At 37.8% G+C, this 22575-nt stretch overlaps 1 protein-coding gene across 1 annotated transcript in view; it reads right to left on the bottom strand.

The window, feature by feature from the left end:
• Positions 1-21770, bottom strand: part of LOC104275053 (sodium-driven chloride bicarbonate exchanger-like) — a gene marked incomplete at its 3' end in the record, with an annotated part of 45559 nt that extends 23789 nt beyond the window's left edge. The window contains exon 1 of the mRNA XM_009870895.1: positions 21472-21770. Coding sequence (XP_009869197.1) covers positions 21472-21552 — 81 coding nt within the window. The remainder of the gene's footprint in view (positions 1-21471) is intronic.
• Between the last annotated feature and the right edge of the window lie 805 nt (positions 21771-22575).

Below are 22575 nucleotides of genomic sequence, written 5' to 3'. Positions count from 1 at the left end.
CAGCAGGATCAGAATAAGGCATGAAAACTAAACATTTTTCACAGCCATGCCATGTTTCTGTCAGAATTCTACCGCTTCTGCCTTTCACCCCGTTTGAAGAGGACAAGGTCAGAAATTTCACATAGTGCAGAAATCTGCTAGGACTGAGCTACTCAAACCATCCTGATGTACTGCAGCAGTCTGCAAACAAACGTGGGGACACACTGACCAGGTACGAGTCCTTGGAAGTGTCCATTATTGCAACGAGTTGCTTGCTGAGCCGAGTGAACTCTGTGGTCTATTGCTTAAAGCATGGGAGAGGGATCCAGGAAGTCCCCAAGCGCTAATCCTGGGTCTGCCACTGACTTGCTGTGTGGCCTTGGGAAAGTCACTTAATCTCTGTGCCTCAGCTTCCCCATCTGTAAAATAGGGATAATAATACTTACTTATCTACCTTCCTCACTGGGCTGCTCTGTGCCATAATTAGCATTCAGACAGCATTTAAGAACTGTGAAGAGCTGCACAAGTGCTAAGTCATTTGATTTAGGGAAGTGTGCGGTTTGCCCAGGTGAAGAGATGATGACAGGAAAAAAAAACAGAACTGGAAAAAACAACATTTAGGCAATTTGAAATTTTTTTTTTACCCCAAAGCAACATATATTAATACCTTGTACAGTTTTACAGTGCACACTTCTGAAAATTTAACTGGACAACTTTTACATAAAAATAAATATTCTGAGCTCGCTTTCTGTTGGCCTAACTCAAGAGGAATGCTACAGAAGCCTGTGGAATTATACTTCCATGAAGTTGTAATCAGAGTGCAATAAACTTGTCATATATTTATAAACAAGCTAACATTTCTCTCTCTTTTTAATTAGATTTGTTAATATTTTATGGTTTTATACAGTTATCACACAATGCTTTACCTAAAATGTACACACAAAACTATTTCCCTAAAGCAATAAAAAAGCAGCAAACACACAGTAGAAGAAATAATGTATCTGGAATAAGAAAGTATGAAAAAGTCAAGGCTTTCACGTGGAAATCACAAGCTTCTTACAGACTAGGGCTCAGCAACTCTATTCAGTCCATGATTTCACCTCCTGCATTTTCCAAATGAGTGCAGAAGTGACCTTTACCACACGCCAGCAGCGGATGCACATATTTAACAGGAAAAATCTATTTTAATGGAAGAGTCTTACACAGTTGTTACGATTTTTGCCTCTTCATACTAGAGGTTTAAATACAGTGGTGAGTATAGAAAAGAAGACAGTAGAGTCATCCTTTATACTGCAAACATACATTATAGCATTGAAATATATTTCATAGAATGTGTTGGGATGGAACGGACCTTTAAAGATCATCTAGTCCAACCTCCCTGAAGTGAGCAGGGACATCTTTAACTAGATCAGGTTGCTCAGAGCACTGTCCAACCTGACCTTGAAGAATTCCAGATAGGAGGCTTCCATTACCTCTTCAGGCAACCTGTTTCAGTGTTCCACCACTCCCTTTGTGAAAAATTTCTTCCTTATATCTAGTTTAAATCTACCTTCTTTTAGATTAAAGCCATTACTCCTTGGTCCTACTTATAACAGGCCCTGCTAAAGAGACTGTCCCCTTCTTCCCTGCAGGCCCCCTTTAAGCAATGGAAGGCTGCTATAAGACTTCCCTGGAGCCTTCTCTTCTCCAGGTTGAACAGCCCCAACTCTCCCAGCCTGTCTTCGTAGGAGACTTGCTCTAGCCCTCTGATCATCTGTACTGCCCTCCTCTGGACCCACTCCAGCAAGTCCATGTCCTTATGCTGGGGGCCCCAAAGGTGAAGGCAGTGCTGCTGGTGAGGTCTCACAAGAACAGACACAGGGGCAGAATCACCTCTCAACCTGCTGGCCGTGACACTATTGATACAGCCCAGGATGCAATTGGCTTTCTGGGCTGTGAGCAGACATTGCTGCTTCATGTTCGGTTTTTCATCCACCAGCAAGTCTTTCTCCGCAGGGCTGCTCTCAATCCACTCATCACCCAGCCTGTATTTGTGCCTGACCCACGTGTAGGACCTGGCACTTGGTCTTGCCGACTTCGTGAAGTTGGCATGGGCCCGTATCTAAAACATGCCAAATAGCTTGGTGTCAAGAAACTTGCCGAGATCGTACTCAATTCCACTATCCATGTCACTGACAAAGATGTTAAACAGCACCGGTCCCAATACCGATTGCTGAGAAACACCACCTGTCACTGGTCTCCACTCAGCCATTGAGCTGTTGACCGCAACCCTTTCAGTGCGACCAGCTAATTCCTTGTCCACTGCGTGGTCCATCCATCATGTCCACATCTCTCCAATTTAGAGGCAAGGATGTCATGTAGGACACTGTCAAATGCATTTTAATTTTTACCTATGTGTGTGCTAATATAGACTCATACATTTGTAGAACTTCAGAATATTTCTCGGTGATGGAATTAGGACACATTCCTCATATTCTACACAACAAGAAGGTAGATTAAAGTCTAGGTGGCCATATACAGTTATCTATACAAAAGGAAAACTATGATCTTAAAAGAATATATCATAAAAGCTACCTGAATACTGCACAAAGATTTACTGAAGATCATCTGTGCTGATCACTGTAGTAAATGAAATAATAGTATAAATTTACATTAGGAAATTGTTGGGACAATAGGAAATTATTCAATAGTTGCAACAAATATGTCTTACTGTCCTTCCCTCGGTATGCACTCTTCTCTATTGGTCTGATATTTGGCGCTAATATATTCCGAACAGACAAGTCAAAATGGATAACACCAACATTTTCATTTTACATGAAATACTAGAAATTATTTCAATCAATCCTTCTTTTCATCCAATTTTCTTCACAGCTAGACACATTTATTTTCTGTCTCTGATATTTGGTCCGTGTTTTCAATAAACTGATAATTGGTCAGTATTTTCAATGAACTGGATGATCATTTTTCCTTGAAATACAATGCAAAAATCAGCTACAGAGAGTATTAATATTCCAGGGTTTTAAAACCTTCAGATAAAATAATTTCCTTTTTAATTACATTCATAATACATCCACAGCACAAATCACAATACAGATAAAAAGAATCCTTTTTCAGCAATTTCCTTTCTGCAAAACACATAGCAGCGCAGAAACCATTTTGGATTTTTCCACACTAGAAATTACATGTGATACACCTGCTGACTCATAACCACGTTATTAATTATTTCTCCATATAAGCCAGTTATTGATGATTAGATAATCTACATAATTCTCAAATGCCATATGGAACTAGGAATGCCTGTCAGCGCAAAACATTAAATACTACCTTCCTATAAGCAATAGAAAGCTGTAAATATAAAATAACTAAAATAATTTTATATATCACTAATTACATATATATCAAAGACAGAACTCTGTAATTATTTCAGTTTATCTATTTTATCATAAAGTTAGCAGTATAAACCTTGAGTATTCACCTTTCAAACGGTCTGCAATGAAATTCTAAATATTTATCCAGACATCATATACACATAACCACCTCCTCAGTCTGAAGATATTCCAGCATTATTGCTTTGTGTTGTATTTATTTCACAGACCTGTGACAAGATATTTGTATTTTTAAGGCCGTTTTAGTTAAGTTCAGCTTGACATTTCATAAAGATGGCGTTGTTACAGATATAGAGAAGCGAGTTATTTGAACTCAGGAGCTGCCAAGAGCATATTGGAAATACCTTGTAAAGACAATTAACCTAAATGGCTAAGAAGCTGTTACATGTAGATGGATGCCTCCCTGTTGTAGGAGGCAAATCACTGGTGACTGCCATGTTCAGCCTTGTCCTTTAAGCTGTCCTTGAGCAGCCACAGTCACACAAAACTGATTTAATGCACACCATGTATGCCCACAATTTAGATCCTACAATTTTTTTTCTGAAAACAAGGACAGGGGAAAAAAAGGAAACACCTTTGTTAATATAATTGTGTTTAATTTCTTATATTACATATAATCATATTTAGCAATCTTTTGACATGGAAAGTACAGTGGATTTTATCTTTCTGATGAAATATAATTGCTTTTCCATTCCACTAAATACACATCATCATCCTTTTTCCCCTCTATCCACCTATCAAGAAAGACCCATCAAAATACATTTATAATGCAATACGGTCTGCCCTGTAAGGTCTGAAGAATTTTTTTTTAAATGTCCTTTTAATTGCACTGATTTTGTGGCAGCTTTCTGCAGTAATCACTACTAGTTAACATAAAGCACATTCTCCTTTTGGTTAGCTCTACTCCAGATAGTTCAGGCTATGCAACAAAGTAGAAAGCAATTAGTTTTCATTCCAGATTTGCATCTTCCTGAGGGCTGCATGTCATATGCATAAAAGCATCCTTCTCTGTCTCTCCTTCCCTCCCTTCTCTTTTTATAGCAAAAGCCAAGCATGACTCAATAAAGAAACACCATATTCTGGAACGCTGCTAAAAATTGCACAAATCAGCAACTGATCTGCTACTGACCGGAGACTGAGCACACATTTAACATAATCACGCAATTCCTGTAACATATGAACATAGATAATCATTGCAGACTTTAAATCTAAGCACGTACTATGGTTATAAATTTAATGAGATAAAACACAAGCAGGAAAAGCACACACAAATAAAAGAAAGTAGTTTTACAGACCAGTAAATGCTCACTAACACATTTAATTCCCGTGTTTATGTACACTGAAGCATCTGGTACTGACTATTATACCATTATGCACAATATAGCCACTATGAAATGACGCATGAATGAATGCATAATCACTAAAATACTTCCTTGTCATTTGATAAGGAATCTTTGTTCTTAGAAAAGCTATTTTAGAAAAAGTTATTTTTAGAAAAAAACCATTTATTACATTTGCATGTTACTTTGTCTATTCTTCATACACCTATCTAAATGAAGACAAGATTTCTATTTAAAGAAGACAAAACCAGAAAATCAAGGCAAAATAGTAACTTAATTTGTTGCAGTAGCTAGATGTCCCGCTTCTTCCGTCTGCACTCTCCCACCCGAAACGGGCTCTGCTATGCTAATAAATGGAGGGATGGTGGGGGTCACACAATTCAAAGCATTCCCACTTAAGAGGCTCGATAAACCTGCTGGAGCATTGGATATAAAAACGAAATCACAAACTCTTAAATAATTTCTGGATTCTGATACCTGTTTGAAGAACCTGTGTTTAATTGCAGCTGTGCTTGCCATGTTTTGTACACCTCATGGCAAGATTATCTGGAATACCTAAACGACACGAGCACCTTGTACCGGAACAAGGCACTTACATTATGTTCCTTTGAATATTTTCAGTCGTGTTAAGATTCTCATAACTTCTCCCCTTTCTTCCTATCATATAGCATCTGCCGGATTTGTAAGCTAATCTTTATTCAATTGCTAGTCTCAGCCAGACCTCTGAATAAATTACAGTATTCCTTTCTCCTATGCTAAGGAATGCAGACGTTGGGTCACATCTATATGACTGAGATTTTATTCCCTTTGCTTCGTATTTTTCTTTACTACACTGTCAAATACTTAAAAGTTATAGGGGCAAGAACAGCATAGATTTCAAGCTGAGGCATGGTTATTTTTTCCCCTGTGGTTATTATTTGAATCCTTTACGTCATCCTAGTGCTGATTTCACTAGCTAGAATCCGCTTTTCTCACTTCATAGGAACGGCTACGTCAACTACAAGGAGAAGCCCAACAGCATGAAGACGGATGTGAAGACTTTATCCAAAGCCCAAATGAGCTTTACTTTTAGCTTGTCTGGGCTCTCTCTCAGCCCAACGCCAGGTGAGGATAGATCCAGGACTAGAGCATTATTTAGGTGTAGCCAGAAGTCAAATGTGCTGAGTTTAGCCCACTATGTAACAGGATATTAGCTGCTGCGGGGCAAATGGAAAAAAAGTAAATTATGTTAATTGCTAGTTTCTCGATGAGCAGTAAGATACATTGGGTTTTAAGTTGGATACAGTTCCTATCTCTAAGGATTTGCCTTCAGCCTCAGAAAAAGATGGCATGTCTTCAGATTTCTTTACCTAGAAGTAGGGTCAGGGAGACGAATCATAGAAGGCAGTCTTCTTGCAGCAGCTACTCATGTGGAAATATAAAGTGCAAAGAAGAAAAGAGGTCATGACCAGTTTATCAGAACTTGTTTTAACAGCAGCTACAACACAGGAGAGGACTTTTCCTTTACAGCCACAAAGATGATGTTGTCTCGAGTATGAATCTTTTACATATAAATGTATGTCAACCACAGTTCACAACGTCACCTTTTTTTGACATTGTAAGCCGGCAAGATCAATAATAAATTAACTCCCTCTCTCAGAAACACTGATATAAAGTTCAGTGATTTGTCTGTCAGACATATCCACAATTTTCACCTGTATTTGACAAACACTCTCCACAAACACAATTTAAGGTTTAATCTGGGCACCAGGAAGGATATTCCAAGACAAAGACATTCTAAAATCAGATTAATTCTGTAAGATTTTTGGCACACAACTGAAGCTGCCTTAACTAGAGATGGCATCACTATCAATTTCTCTAACAGCCAATGCAAAGAGATGGCCGCTTCCACTGGATAAGCAAGATCTTAGACAGACTGAGTGTCACTGAAGATGGGCTGAATATTGTTGAGACTTAACGGAGTCCAATTAAACTACCTGGAGAGACAGGATAGAAAACTAGAAAGACTGTCAGTTTGATTGTGATCACTCCTACATAGCTAAACTCATTGATAACCTACCAAATAAGTTTGCCAATAGCAGTAATATTGTTGCTCTATTAGCAGTGAAGGTAGCCTGACTGAACTAAATCTAATTAAAGTGTTTAAAAAAAATAGTATGGTCAGGAAAAAATTAACTTGGAACACTATACAATTTTCTGTTGCATGACCAAACACTCATTTGGATTCCTTGTGGTCCTTCAGAATTTTCTTCTGTATGATCTATTACACTCCAGAAGACAAATAATGATTGTAGGCTTTTTTAAAACTGAAACTTGTAAATAACTTCCTTAAAGACAACTGACAATTCTTTCTTGGCCAAAATGTATAAAATGGAATGTAGGGTTTAGTCTGGAAAGTTCCAAAATTTCCTATATACTCAGGGCATAACTTTAGCTGAAAATCCAGAATGGATGACCCAGTCCTTCTCCTCTCCAAAAACTTAGGAAATCATGACTTTGTTTTCATGAGTGATTTTGTTAAAGACAACTCTAACTGATGTGATTGAAAAACACACATTTGCATCACCCAGAATTGTTCTGCTGCATGCAAATGAACAGCTACCCCAATGGATATTAATAGACTTTTTGCACTGTCTATATAGTCACAGCATAAGACAAGAAAAATTCCCCATTTCATAAGTGGACAATGACATTCTGATTATCTTTGCTCTTGTCTTTATCTTTCTCAGGTCACCAGTAAGCCATGGCAAGCAGGGAGGAAAATGCCAGAGAAAACATTCAAGAGCCACTCTTTTCACATAAAAAAAGATGGAAAATAATTATGTCCTCCAAGTCACTGATGACATGATCTGTGATCTGAAAGCTCAGGTAGTCTAATTAATTCACACAGGGATTAAGGAAAGCAGTAAACACTTCAAAAGTGGCACAGGGGAGTGGGGAGGAAAGGCAGAAAAGAAGTAAGTGAGATAATGAAATCAATAAAGTGTTCTGAGAAATAGCAGAGCAAATAACAGATTTCATATAACAAGTCTGAAGTTACTCGTGTCTCACTTTTGCCCAGGCAATGAAATACTGCACTGTAAAGACAACTTTCATATCAAAGACTTACTCAAAATATATTGGAACAGTGGACTAGGTAACAGGAGATATGTACAGTTTAGAAGTCTAGACAGCACAAGTGCACAACATATACATTCTGGAATTTGAAATGTGCTGCCAAAGAATCAAAGATAAATATGGATTATAAATAGTAGTTCAACTAGTCCTCGATTCTGTCAGAGATCTAAGATTTAGACTTACACAAATCATTTGTCTGCTGTAATCTGGAAGCTTTAAATGTCATCACTTTCATGACTTTTTTGTTCTAGACTAGTCAAGATATTTGACAATAAAAACAAGCTAAAAGTTATAAACAACTGATACAACTTTAACAATGTGCTTTATATTGAAATTACAGAACATAACTTTTGGAAAGGAAAAGGGACAAATATTACTATAGAGTAGAAAGTAAAGGTGAACACGGCATTACCAGTTCATACAGATTTTGTCAGTGCTTCTATATGCAAGACTGTTAGAGATGAGTGTTGTTATTTTCTCTTTCAATTTTCTCGTAATGCCACTAAACTGGCAAACTTCTATGCAGCTCTATAGAATAGTAAGGGATGATACAACCATCTCCGTCAGAGCTTTGAAGAAAATGTAATTAACTTTGAACTATCGTCAACTTTAGGAATTTAGAAGTCTTTTTGGTGGTGGTACCTATGATATTTGAAATAGAAAGGCTGTCAGGATGGCACTCCTAGTTTGATAAGGAAATTTTTCCAAAGGAACAATATTTTCAGTCCTTCTCACAGGCATAGCATTTACCTTTAATTTCATTTATTTACTAGATAACATTAAATCTCACTTTTCAAACTCCATCTCCTTGGTCCAAATGTCCCCTGTGTTCAGTATCTTGAGAAAATGGCAGAATTTACTAGAAAGGAAGTTTTACTGGCACAAGTAATGAAATTTTTGAATTATATATCATTACTTGTATTTCACTGCTCTAAAGTGAACACAATTATAAGCACAATGACAAAAAGTGATATCCCTTCATACCCTTCCTTACCATCTCCTTTTAGTAAAGAAAGCGTATTTTTGTTGTGAACATAAAAAATAAACTTCTTATCATTTATGCCACAAGTCTTTCATTTACCACAAGTTTGAACTAGGCACAATCTCACTGTAGGTACTAAACAAACAATAATTGTCTGCTGGTCTGTATTTGGTCCAAATAAAAGACGTTATAACTATTTCAATAGTCGTGTAATTTAAAAGGCAAGTTAGAGCCTGTAGGTATACAAACAATAAAAAGTCTTGGGTTAAAAATTCTTGGTACAGTACAGTAAGATGTACTTGGTAAGTACAGTAAGATGCACCCAACTAAAACACTTGCCCAGTTCTTGACAGCTTATACTTAACTTTATAGACTACAGAAAGAGTTTTGAGAAGGAGCTTCACTAAAGACTGGGCACAGTAAGAGAAAGTGCACTAAGGACCATAAAATGAGTAGTAACTGGGAAATAAAAAACAATACTGCAGTAGAGCAAACACAAAATTGGACTTTGTGGCAAAATCTCTCTCTCAGAAAGAAAGGAGAAGGGAAGTTGTAAAGCTTTTAAAACAAAGACTAGAAGTTTGTATTTGAGAAGATGAGTAAACAGACTTTAAAAAGCAAGTGATGTAGGCAGAGTAATAAGTAAAGATGATATTAAAACCAGTAATCAAATGAAGTAAAGCTGTTAAGTATTAACATCAGACAGGCACATGAGATCATAATAGTCACGGCGTTGAGACGAGCAGAACTTCCATCTGATTTATGGCTACACGTAAAAACAGGAACTGTCAGACCTCAAAGCTGCATAGAGCAAGAAGAGGACATCAAGAAAGAAATAAAAAAACAGGAATTGTTTCTGACATTACTATATTCAGGTGACTACTAAAGACCAAGAAAATTTTCTGAAATAGGTAAAGTTTTACTGGAGTGGAGGAAGATTACTAAAAAAATTAAGTATTGATGCCTTCTTAAAGATTATGCTTATGGCTCCATTATCTGAAGTAAGGTGTGGAGGAGGATGCAAAGGCTGAGGATGGATTCCTGAGAGATCTAAACACATATTTACATACAGAAAAAAGAGGAGGGAGAGAAAGGAAGACTCACGCAGGAAGAACCTAAGTCTGAAAAAAATAGAGAATCAACAAGGACAAAATGACAAATATCTAAGAACAACAAAGTTTAGTGAAGACTCTAGCATAGCTTCACAGAGAGATGACAGATGGAGTGGAGGAGAATAAAGGACTAGCCTGGAATTTCTCCAGGAAGAAGTCAAATGGAACATCAGTGAAATAAATTTTGGTGCAAAAGACAGAAACCAGAAGTAAGCAGTTCTAGAAAAGCATTAGAAGACAAGAGATTAAGACAACTGCACTAAGCATACTAAGGGGGTAGAGAGACAAAAGAGGTCTACGGATAGGACCTTAATCTGGTGTATAGAAACTCCGTAAAATCGAGGGTTGGTTTGTGTTGGATTTTTTTCATATGAAGGACTGTGACATATTTCTTGTTTATGGGAAGGAATTCAAGGACAGAATCAGAAATGAAAAAAAGAACAGCAGAAGGTCAGAAGGTGGATAGAGACAGTGACAGGTTCATTTGAACAAATTCAAAAACTACAAAACAAAATCTTAATGTCTGTTTCAGTAAATGAGGAGTAAGCTTGAATTTTTATCTTGGTTAGTTACTTCTAAGAAGTTCACATAGAGAGAGGGGGGAACAGATCAACTAGAGCGAGGGCTATACAATTTATAAAAAATAGAGAACACGCAAAACTGCAAGCAAAGATCCTCATAACAGATTACAAAATCCCAGAGATTAAGAACTACAGCAAATCAGCAGAATCAGAAGATTTCCACCAGAGATAGTCAGCAGGATCTCTGAAGCATGGCAGATGGAATTAGGAACTGAGAAAGCGCATACTGGGAGTCAGCCAGGACCATGAATTGTCAGAAGGGTTTGCAAGATAGAGCCTAAAGTGGACTCATAAACTGATAGAGGAAAGTACAGAGGAATAAAGGAAATTAGAGCAGAAGTCACCAAGATCAACAAAACAGAAGTGTTGCAAAGTCTCACTCTTCGAGAGAGAAGAGAATAAAAATGTTGAAAAAGCTCAAATGGTTAGCACAGAAAAGGAACTCGGTGAACACACTGCACAGAGAAGACCAACCCAAATGTGTAGCTGATTTGGCACGTTACACAGTTCAAATGAGAGCCAGGGCAGCTACAGAGTTGGATGGTTACCCATAGGGAAACTTAAGGGTGAGAAGTCATGAATGGAAGAAAGATGCACCTTGAAGTCAGAGAGATGGGAATAGGCAGATTTGTGTACACGTAGCCCATAAAAACATCAGAAAGGCAGGCAGAAGGAAATGTTGGTGCTTTCATTTGTTTGGTGTTTTTTTTAAAAAATAAAAAGGCAAGAGGGAGATATAAAGGGCTGGGAACTGAAGAACAGCAACACAGGAAGTACCAACCTCTTCGAAGAAAATTCAAAGTGGGTATTGTTGGAGGCAACAGTCTCCACAGAAAGGACCACTGACGATGCAGTGTTAATATACGAGGGAACAAAGTTTCATGGGCTGATGGGAACAGCTGGAGGTAAAAAGGCAAGGACCTTTGAGACCAGTAACATCCCAGAAACATCAAGAAAATAAAAGGAAGATAAGAAGTTCTGCACCTGAAGGAAAAAAGAAAGTCGCAGGAATGGCACAGGGAGGAGGCTGAACTGGAAGCAGATGTAATTTATAGGAAGAAGGAACGGACAGAGAATACCAAAAAGAAGTGTAATCTGGACATAAATTGATATAAGAGCATGAAAAGCATCAGAAAGCAGAGATAAACAAGCACTAATAAAGCTATCAAATATAACAAGAGAAAGGAAACGGTACCTTCCTGACTGTTGCTCTTTCATGTATCCTGAAACTTCTGTTATATGAAGCTGTTACATACACTCTCTGACATACATTAGTTGTTTTAACAAATTACATGGTGATTTAAAATGCTAGTTGATAAGAATAATTTGCTATAAATATGTTATACAAGAAAAAGATTTAATCCACTGAAGCTTATATTACATGCCAAGTCCCTATAAGCAGTAGGTCGAGGCATGTTATACCTGTAACTGTATTAGAAGTTTATGCCAACATACACTAGTAAATCTTCTGTAATGTAGAACTGCACTAATCTAGGCCTTATCTTCCCAGGAATTTTAATTGTATTTACAAATCATTTACCAAAATAGCATATTGATTGCTTAATTCTTCTCAAGATATTGTACACAAGAGAGTAAATAACACCACTCGTCAAGTGGTTCTTCTCCATCCTTGGATGTACAGATGTTTTGAGTTCTTGAGAAGGGCATGTTTGGGGTTTAAGGAGCCTGTTTTGTTATTTCAGGCCTACTTACTCTTTTCCAAGACCAACATCACACCTAATATGTCTGACACTTACCAACGACTGTTTTCAAGATTTCTGAAGCTGAACAACTGCAAACAGAAAAGGCCAGCTAATGTATTTTAAAGCATACCTATCCCAGGATGTTACACAGGGCTTTTGGTCCCCACATAAGGGTGCAGTCAGGCCTGTGACATATGGGAACCACAGATTCCAGCTAACACATTAAAGCTCTAGGAGTTGATCTGCCTAAAAAAAAATCATTGAAATCCACTCCTTGCCTGTCACTCTGATATGCTATTGAAGTCACAAATATGCATACTTAAAAAACAACAGGGCACCAACACTTGGAAAAGGATAAAGAATTAAAGGTAGTAAATTATTTTCTTTGAAACTTTTATGTTCTAGTACAATTTCATCTCCTGATGTAAACATGGCAGAATTCAAAACTCAAAAGAAGCAGGTTTGTAATCCACCAGGATTACAAATCCATTTCCAAATGGTGGAATTCCCAGTAGACTGGATCATGACAAATAAAGATATTATTCCCCAAAAGGCATGTGAAATTGTGCATTAGCTCGCATTTTGCATGACTCCTGTATAGTCAACAGGAAACCAGCAGGATGGGAGCAAGATAAGATTCCAAAAAATTTTATTCTAAACTATACCACTGCCACTGCCTGCCACAGAACACTTTAAAAAGTACATATCATTAGAGCTTTCCTCTGCTTAGAAACAGAATGAGCATATTTTAAACTGGAACAGAGCTTAGAAAAAGCCAACAAGGAACTAGAAGCAATAACAGGAAGCCAGAAGAACAGAGCTGAAATCGCCCTTGAACCTTTGCCTATCCTTCAAAGAAAAAAGGCCCAAAGCTTTTAGAAGACCACTAATGACTCAAACTGTGTTCCCCTGCACAGTTTGCAATTAAACTGAAGAATTTTCACAGCAGGTGAAAAGAAGAGAAAACTAGAAAAAGCAAATGTGCCCATTTTTCTCTTTCGCAGTGGATGTGACTTGCACAGGGCAGTGAGGAAGCCTGCCCACTCACCTCGCAGTCACTGGGATGGTCAGTTTAGCTTCACTAGCACTCCGCCTATGCCCATTTATTATGTAACTGCTTAAAAAAACTAAGGAGGGGAGCAGTAAGTGACATATTTAATTACTAAGTAAAAGGTAAGAAATATCTCCTTTTAACGTTGTTGTGCATAGTTCTATTAATACATATTACTGTTATTCCCTTGTAAATTTTATTCATGATTATTCTCATTCTTGTTCATTTTTCACCACCCTAAATCACAAAAATAGTGCTTATGCCAAGAGTGATAAAAGATTAGCAAAGGCCTAAAGATTTCTTTAATCAGGTTCATGAAAAAAATAGAAATTCTATGTGACCTTATTACGTTGTATTTGTCCACTTGTGTTTTAAACACTTTCTGCATTACATTACTGTGGAGATCCAGCCAGCCTAGAAGTAAAAAGCCTAGAAGCCTAGAAGTAAAGATTTGTGTATCCGTCCAACAGTTACTCCCAAGATATTTCAGTCAACAAAACACAGTTTAAAAGCCCAAGTTCTACCGATGAGATACTGAACGTGGTGTGTAACATCCTTGCTTGAAATCATCTCTTGTGCCTTTGAACTGGAAGACCACACATACAATGTCAAATTCCAAAAAGATTTCCAAAGCCTGTTTGTAAGCAATCACCCAGTAAGCTTGCTGCTGGCGATGGGCAGGTTTAGAGAAACTTGTGAAAAATAGAATTACAGGGCACATGAGTAAGTGCAATAGACTGGAAAACATTCAATTCTGTGGAATATTCCAGGGAAAGAAATGACAACTGAGTTGCCTGAAGGATATCTGCAGTTCCATGCTGAAAGGTCCTCTGACGAGACACCAGAAGTTATAAATACAGAGACAAGCTGAGCAGAAGCACATTGAGAACTTGATGAAGCAAAGAAAACCTTCATTAACACAGACAGTTCCCCAGGATGAGGGTTAGTTACTGAGCATGGGGGACTTCTTGTCTTGAAAATTATGTAACTCCCTGCTGTCTTCTGAGAAGAGCAGCATTGCTCCACAATTGTCTGCTAAATCAGTGTACATCACTATGCCTATCCCAAACAGGTGAACTGTAAACCAAGAAAGGCAGAAAGACAGTGATGAACACGCTGGGAAGGCAGGACCATCCCTTATGGGAACAGCATCAGCTTCAGGACCTGAAGTTTACTTCACAGGATCCCTGGTGCCCAGCTCTGTATAAAAGCAGGTGTCAAAACTGTCCAAAGCCAGAGCCTGAATACTGTTTGCTATGACTGAATAAACAGCATAAGGGATTCTTCACATCACCTGAAGAAATTTTATGCTGTGCATAGTGGAAGATAAAGGTGCTATTCTTTACATTCTTATATTAAATTAGAGACCTACAGGTGCGTACATTGTAGCCAAATAAAGGCAGGAAAATTAAAAGGAAATTAAACTAGAAATTGATAATGATATTTTATGGACATAAAAGGAGCCCCATGAGGGAAATAAAGTCTAAGTGATTACCAGGGAAATTTGTTTATAGCTGATGATACACACATTGCCAAAAAAAATATATATATTTAATCCTTGTTTCAGCAATTGCAGAGGATACGGAAAGGAAACAATTCTTATCTGTTGAAGCAGACAAGAAAAGAACCCAGAGCACGTCTCAAATTTGTGCTGAGGTTGCTGCTAGTGTAGATGTTCAGGGCACAAGGCACTGCTGGTAACTGCTTTTGACAGCACAGATTACATCTCTCACTGACATCCACAGCAAATATGCATCTTTGCATTAGAAGTTAGATGACTGAAAAATTTCAGCACATCTGCACGCAACAAAATAGTAAAAACACTCCGGAAAGAGGAGGAGGAGAGCAGAAGGCAGACTGGGCAATAACCAAGCCCAGTGAGTCACTGCAAGGCGCTCACTGGCAGCAATGAGAAATTCACTCATGACTCCGCGCAGGACTGGCGACAGTACACCGAGATCTAGCAGAAGGGATGAGCCTGGCGAAGGCGATGAGGCAACCAAGTTCCTGGAGAAAAAGGTCATCACTTCCTTCCAGAACAAAAGAAGAATGCCAAGACAGCTTCTGATTTTCGCCTGTTTCACATTTCATATGTTGGGTAAACTTTATCGGCAACACCCAGCCACCTCCATGACATCCTGTGCCCTGGTGATCCAAGAATTCTTATTTTTGACATGTGTTAGCAGGTCAACTACCACAATTGATATTCTAAAGATGATCAGTTACCAGACACTGAGCTTCATCCCTAGTAGCACTCACAGAACTAGGCCTACGCTTCCCATGTGGAGTCTAAGCACACAGGAATAATCTTCAGCAGAATATACAAGACCATAAGAAATCACCGTGTGTCTGTCATTGTTACAAATCTGTCATTTTCTGTCTTACACTTGTATAACCTTTGTCTAATGAACATTCAGTGTACTCCATTAAAAATGTTACTTGACAGTCTACACTGAGGTCACACAACCAATCTCCACTTCCTTATAAACTGAATTGCCCAAATTTAAATTTTAAGTTGTGAGAGGCACAACCACTGTTTAGGACACACATACACACACAAAGTCTAAAATTTTACATTCATCAAAATTTACTTCTGGAACTCGACTAGAAAAGTTAGACAAACAAGGAGGGAAGAAAAAGGGAAGAAGAAATCTGATTAATTTTTTCCAAGTTTAAAGTATTTCACATAATCCTAGCAGGAAAAGAGAAAATAAACACTCAAGTACCTTTGAAAATTGAACTAAAAATTGACATCAGCTGGTATAACTGACCTGCACCACTAACTTTCAGACAGAAACCCACCTAAGGAATAGTTAACCCCCTCACGTAATAAGCTTGACACCAGGTCTCCACCATGCAAATTCGTGTCTCCAGGCAGACTCCACACCCGAATGGAATTGCTCAATTGCAGGTCCCCTTACCAATGCAGGGACAAGAGGGTATTTCTCTGCTGTTCCACTTGCAAGACTCAGGCATAAAAGTGACGCTGCCTTCCCTAGAAAATTTTAATCGCAGGATTGAGACATAAAACTGGTATTGCTTTTGTTAGAATAGATTTAATTGCGTTAAATGTGGATGCAAACCATATGGGTATGATTTCTTACACGTATTTTAATGACTCAGTGTGCCTACATAAAATCTTTAATAAAGATAATTTAAACAACTCGTTATGTTATCAGGAGAGAAACAGATGAATCCTGAATTACTGAAGGCTCCTATATACTTTTTTTCCTTATTATTTAAGCATCCTGGGAGAAAAGGGGGAAGTTATTATAAAGATGAGCAAATTTTTACAATACATCAATACTCCCTCATGTCATTTAATGTCTGGTTTACACCTTCAGAAAATGCACCAAGTTGAATATCTTGTATCAGTTGATGGTTGCTGCATCGACTGAGAACATTTGAGAGCTCTGTGCAGGCTCTGAACTTCCACCACAAATTAACAAATCATTTTTGGTGAGCTGACTCAAAACATAACTTACAAATCCTTCAAGTTCACGTTCCCCATAATTTTTTGTTTGTTTGTTTCCTTATTAGTGATGTCATACTACAGGATAACTTTTTTTCATTTACTTTAAAATTGCTTTGCTCAAAATATTAAAGCTTAACCTTTCCCTTTAGGAGTTATTCTCTGCTTATATCATTTGGGGACATAGATTCCATATCAGACATTCCAAAACAACACAAGGTTTTGCCACTAAAACAATGACTATGAATTAAAGCAAGGCTATTTTCAAAGCTTTTCCTCTCCATAAGATTACCAACAAACAGTAGCATTTATAATTTTTAGTGCATTCAGTGCTCACTTTCCAAGGATTCCTGTCCAAACTGTCCCACGTTTGATTAACCAGTTAACAGACAAGTCAAATTTCCTTATCAGACAGCGTGATCCTGCCCCTCTTAACACAACCCTGTTGAGACATAACCAGAGAACCCTGTCCAGTTCTGGGCTCCCTGCTCATAAGAGAGACATGGACATTCTGGAGTAAGCCCAGAAAAGAGCTGCAAAGGTCACAGAAGGAGAGGCTGAGAGCGCTGGAACTGTTCCCGCCTGGAGAAGACTCAGAGGAGTCATCAGAGCGTACCTGACTGGGGGGGAAGCAGCGAAGGCTCCTGTCAGCACTGCCCAGTGACAGGGCGAGAGGAAATGGGCACAAATTAAAACAAGAGAAGTATCAGTTAAACACAAGAAAAAACTTCAACCTCGTAGTAAAATGGGAATAGCAGTATTTCACCACCTTATCCACAGTCACAGCCTGATTACAGTAGTGTAACAGCATTCATGTTAATGTCTTTTTAATTAATAAATTTTACTGAAAAGTTAAGTAAGGCAAAATAAATATGGTCTTGCATGGAAACAAGAAATAGTATGAACAAATCATATTATTTATGAGGCTCATTACGAGAGAGAGAGAGAGAGAGGAAAAGAGAGATAAAACGAAACATAGCTGTGATTGCCTCTTCTCTCCAAAATGCCATTCTCTTCTACTACATTAATATGGTCACCTTCCCTATTACTCCCTCTCAGGTGGTCCCACTTCTACAGGAATTGGTTGGGACTAATTATGACTCTATTTTATTTTTTTTAACAGATTACTGTGGCATTATTGTTGCATTTTATCCACATTTTCATGTTGCACACCAGCAAAACTCCTTGAAATAGTCTTCAATCAGAATGATCACCTGGACATATTACAGAATCATAGAATCATAGACTGGCCTAGGCTGGAAGGGACCTTAGAGATCATCCAGCCCAACCTCCCTGTCATGGGCAGGGACGCCTCTCAACTCTCCGTCCAACTTGGCCTTGAACACCTCCAGGGAGGGGGCAGCCACAACGTCTCTGGGCAATTTATTCCAAAGTCTTGCCGCCCTCGTACTGAAGAATTTCTTCCTAAGGTCCAATCTAAATCTCTTCTCCTTCAACTTAAACCCATTTCCCCTTGTCCTATCAGTGGACACTCTTGTAAAAAGTCCCTCCCCAACCTAAATGGAATAGAACATTCTTAGAATACCAAATATTTAGGTATATATTTTGTGACCCTGCAGTTAGCTATTTCTGCTACGTTACTTTATGTTTTAGACCTTTCTGATCTGCTTATACTAAGCCTTCACTAATTGAGGTCATAAGGCCCAATGACTTGGTATCTGCATTAAAGTACTAAACGAGGAGAATTTTACCAGAGAATAGGATCATCTCTTGTGAGGGAAACTAACGTAGGACAAAAGGACCTGACTTCTGTCAACTCCCTCCAAAAGTCTTTTTTTGCTTCAAGTATTGTTTTGCCATTTGTGAATATTTGACCACAATCTCCTATTTGTCCTAGTGTTGCCATTTTCAACACTGGCATGCTACCTGATGAAAAAAGTCAGAATGGCAATCAGTAGTAAGCAAAAACACTACACAACTGTGTGCATGATTGTGAGCATTCATGTTTATAATTGGTAAATGGCATGAACATTGGGCTTCTTGCCCAACTTACTAGCTAACACTGCTCCTAAAACATCCATAGAGAGCTTTGTTCCTTAGTCAGACTTTTAACATCAAGTTCTGTAAATAAGAACGTTTAAAGATAGAGAAACGCATATTCATGGATGTGCGTTCCTTATGCACAGTCAAGCGGAAAGAATAGTTAGAAAGATCCTTCCTGACACAGTGTTCTTCAAATACTGACAGTTGCAGTCAACTTGAAGAGGGATACTATCGTTTTAAAGAAGGCATAAAAAAAACCTCCCTTCTTTTAAGTTGATCCCAACACACAGCCACTGGATTCACTGACTCTAAACTTGTCCAATATGTCCAAACACCAGTAAGTATATTTTAAACCTGTTTTGGGTGGGAGTGGCAGAGGGGATGGGGAGAGGGTTAATCAAGCAATATAGTTTGTAGTTTTCAGATCACTTCAGACCAACTCCCTGCTCTCATGTGATTGTATCTCTACTCTGCTGTAACTCTTTCTTTTACAGAAGAACTTCACTTCCTTAATACATTCCTTTGGGATATTTTTCTTTAGTCTCTCCAGATGAAGAAGGATCTATAATGGGACTACGTCCTCCGAGTGAAAACACATACTCACTTGCAATAGTCCGTAATAACGTCGTTTCAAAATGGAATGACTGAAACACACACTTCCTCAAGCAAGTACTATTCACCAATTTATTTTCCTCTGTAGATACAGTTTCTATCCTACACGGGCCACAGTGGATGTTTGCTGCACTATCTGGAGATAATTATCAAGGATACACTTCAAAACCATCCACAGGACACAAGTTACAGAATACATGTGAGGGAACAAAGTCCAGGATAAGCACATGACATACTGCTATAGCTTCCAGTTATGCAAAATTCCATGGAGATCTAATTATTTTAAATGAGTCAAGGAGACTTCATGAACAACTTCAAAATACAGTCAAGTCTAGATTTTAAATCATACTTGAATAAGGAAAACAAAGAAGCTGGGGGAAGGGGCTGGTCCTATTAAAAAATCCATAAATACCCTGCAAAGCATCAAAATACCACAAAACCAATACTTTCAGGAATTTCATTTCAATGCCAAGAAACAGAATGTACTCATTGTGACTAATACATTAAAATACTGAAAACAAATTCTAACAGATTAAAAAGATCTTGTAGCAAGTAAAAGGTATAGTTAAATAATTCCAAACCTAATCAAGCTTAAGACCAGGGCAGTCTTTTCCCATTATTAATAAGAATCTAAGCTGGATAACTAGATTGGGAAGCTATAATTTAAAGGCCAGTAAAAGTAACAGAACATTTTTTACAAGTATGTTTTTAATTAAAAATGAAAAGACAGTCGTTTTTACCAAAGCAATCCACTACACATTCTTAAGTTTGGTCTTCTGTAGTCTCCCACATACATACACTTTCAAAAAAACATTATTAAATGGGGGGTGAAACCGGAATACAGTTCTAAATGCAAAATCATATCCATGTTTTACATGTTTACATTTCTCAGTGGAAATACGAAAATGTTTTTAAGCCTTGATCATTTAATCCTGTGCTTGGGGTCAGGAAATACCGCTCACCCCTGTCAATCTGCAGTCCAGTTATATGCGAAAATTGGTGTTCCAGAAGGGTAAAGCAAGCGACAGAAAAATTGCACACTACTTTCAGGCTTCAGCTGAGCTTTTAAAACACATGGCCAAGCAGGTTGCCATGGAAATGTTCTGCAAATACATCTAGAATTTAAGATGGAGCTGAATATAATTTTTTAATAAACTTCTGCGATTTCAAATATAATTGGTCTATGATGTACTCAAGGGAAACAATGGCTATTATAGAGCATTTATAACACCTGAAGTGATAATGATATCTCAAATTCCATTTTGTGCCCCATACATCGAATTAGGCCACCACCTTCCTATGTAAAAAAACACACATATACTTGTTTTCTTTATGTGCTCTGACTTTCCTGTCCATCACCACAATACATCAGCTGATACAAATGTATCAGCTTTGCAGTAAAGTTGGCAAGAGTTAAAACAAAAAGGATGAGACATGTTTCAGTAAAATTAATTTGGTTTTAAACAGCGATCCGAATTTAAGTTATTAATCTTCTTTTTCACAACCCATTAGCATTAGTATGTGTCACTGAGCGTAATAATTAAAAAGGGAAGAGTCATCGTGCCAAACTTTCACTGTTATGTTCAGTGAGCTATTTTTAAACAGCTTTGAAATGAAAGGGGAAAAAAAATCTACTACTGCAAAATGAAGCAAAATCTGTGCCTGCAGAATAGCTCAGTCCTGTTACACAATGTGATAACGTTGTTTTAAATAACCTGCCTCTGTAGGTAAACAGTTGCCTTATACTGCATCTCATGCAACAAACATGCACGTTTACAATTGCTTTGTGTGCCATGTAAAGATAAGGCAAAATAAAACTGCAATACAATCTTGTCATTTTACTTTACAGCAAAGGTATAACCTTTTAGCACAAATTAGTCAAAAGAAATCATATTCACAAGAAAAACAGGTTGAAAATATATCTGGAATAAGCTTACATTGTTCAAACAGCAACTAACAGCACGTTAGATTTCCAAGCTATACATCGCTCTGCTTATGTAAACAGTCTCCCCTATAAATCCTGTAGCAAATCCAACACGAAGCAATTACACAGACAAAGAGATCGTAAACGACCTAAAACTGTAAAACAAACCCTTGTGTTAGAAATATTAGTATAAACTATGAGGTCATACCTGATGACTTAGAGACTGTAATGTCTCACCGGTTCCAAGCTGCATGACCTTCCTATTTCCAGAGACCCCCAAAAATTGCATTTCCTGTCTCAGAAAAGTACATCACAGGGACCCATCTATCTTTCAGAATCTTCTGGGCTAGTAAAGAAAGCATTAACAGCCATTCTGTCCATCAGCAAGTGCTGGAGTCATTACCCTTAAGATATCAGATCTTAAATATAGTTTCCTCCGTGCGATTACAGACATCCAGTAGTCAAGGAGGCTGACACAGCTATATCACTGATGCTGCTAATGCCATCTGAAAACAGTAAGCTTACTGCTTAAAGCAATCCTGCATCATCCAAACAGAACAAGCCACATCCTTCAACTCCTCACTCGCGTTTTTTTTCTTACAAAACCTAGCGCTGCCATTATAGATTTTGTTTCCATCTGTGGTCAGCTAAAGGAGAAATTAGATATTATGCAACCAGCTTTGCATTAACAAAAGAAAAACGGCAGATGAAGTGACATATCGAGGTTATCGAATTTTGCTTGCATGACCACTCCTCAACAAGCACTATCACAATTCAGGAGACATCACAATCTGATCCAAAGGAAAATTACCAGAAAGAAATTATAAACAATTCACAGGCAGCAAGGCATTTAAATACCTCTGTGGTACTGAAACAGCTCTTTTATGCAGCCTTAGGAATACTAGTCCCTATTAAATTAAAAACATTGCTTGCCCAAGTATTTTTAGTGTTTATTCTCAATAAATTACATGATCACTGCATTGTTTCCATTACTCCCTGCTAGCAGCCAGAAAACAGCATGCCTTGAAAATGTGCCAGTATTATGACAGCAAAAATGTGTTTTGATATCAAACAAAACAATCATGCATGAGTTTTTTCTGATATGAGAGACCTTTCAAGCTAACAAATGTACAGTATCCTCTTTAATAATTTATAAATTATTAAGACTACAAACCAATAACCAGACTTTTTATTAAAATGCATACTTGATGCAAGCGAAATTGATTATTATAAATCAATATATATATTTACTGTTGCTATTATTATGGCAACAAATTTATGCAAACAAAAAAATCACAGCTCTAGGATGAAA

Source organism: Apaloderma vittatum, unplaced genomic scaffold (genome assembly GCF_000703405.1).
Source record: "Apaloderma vittatum isolate BGI_N311 unplaced genomic scaffold, ASM70340v1 scaffold13066, whole genome shotgun sequence".
In the NCBI taxonomy this organism is placed as follows: Eukaryota; Metazoa; Chordata; class Aves; order Trogoniformes; family Trogonidae; genus Apaloderma; species Apaloderma vittatum.
The sequence above is the reverse complement of the archived record's forward strand: the minus strand, read 5'-3'. Positions and strand labels throughout refer to the sequence as shown.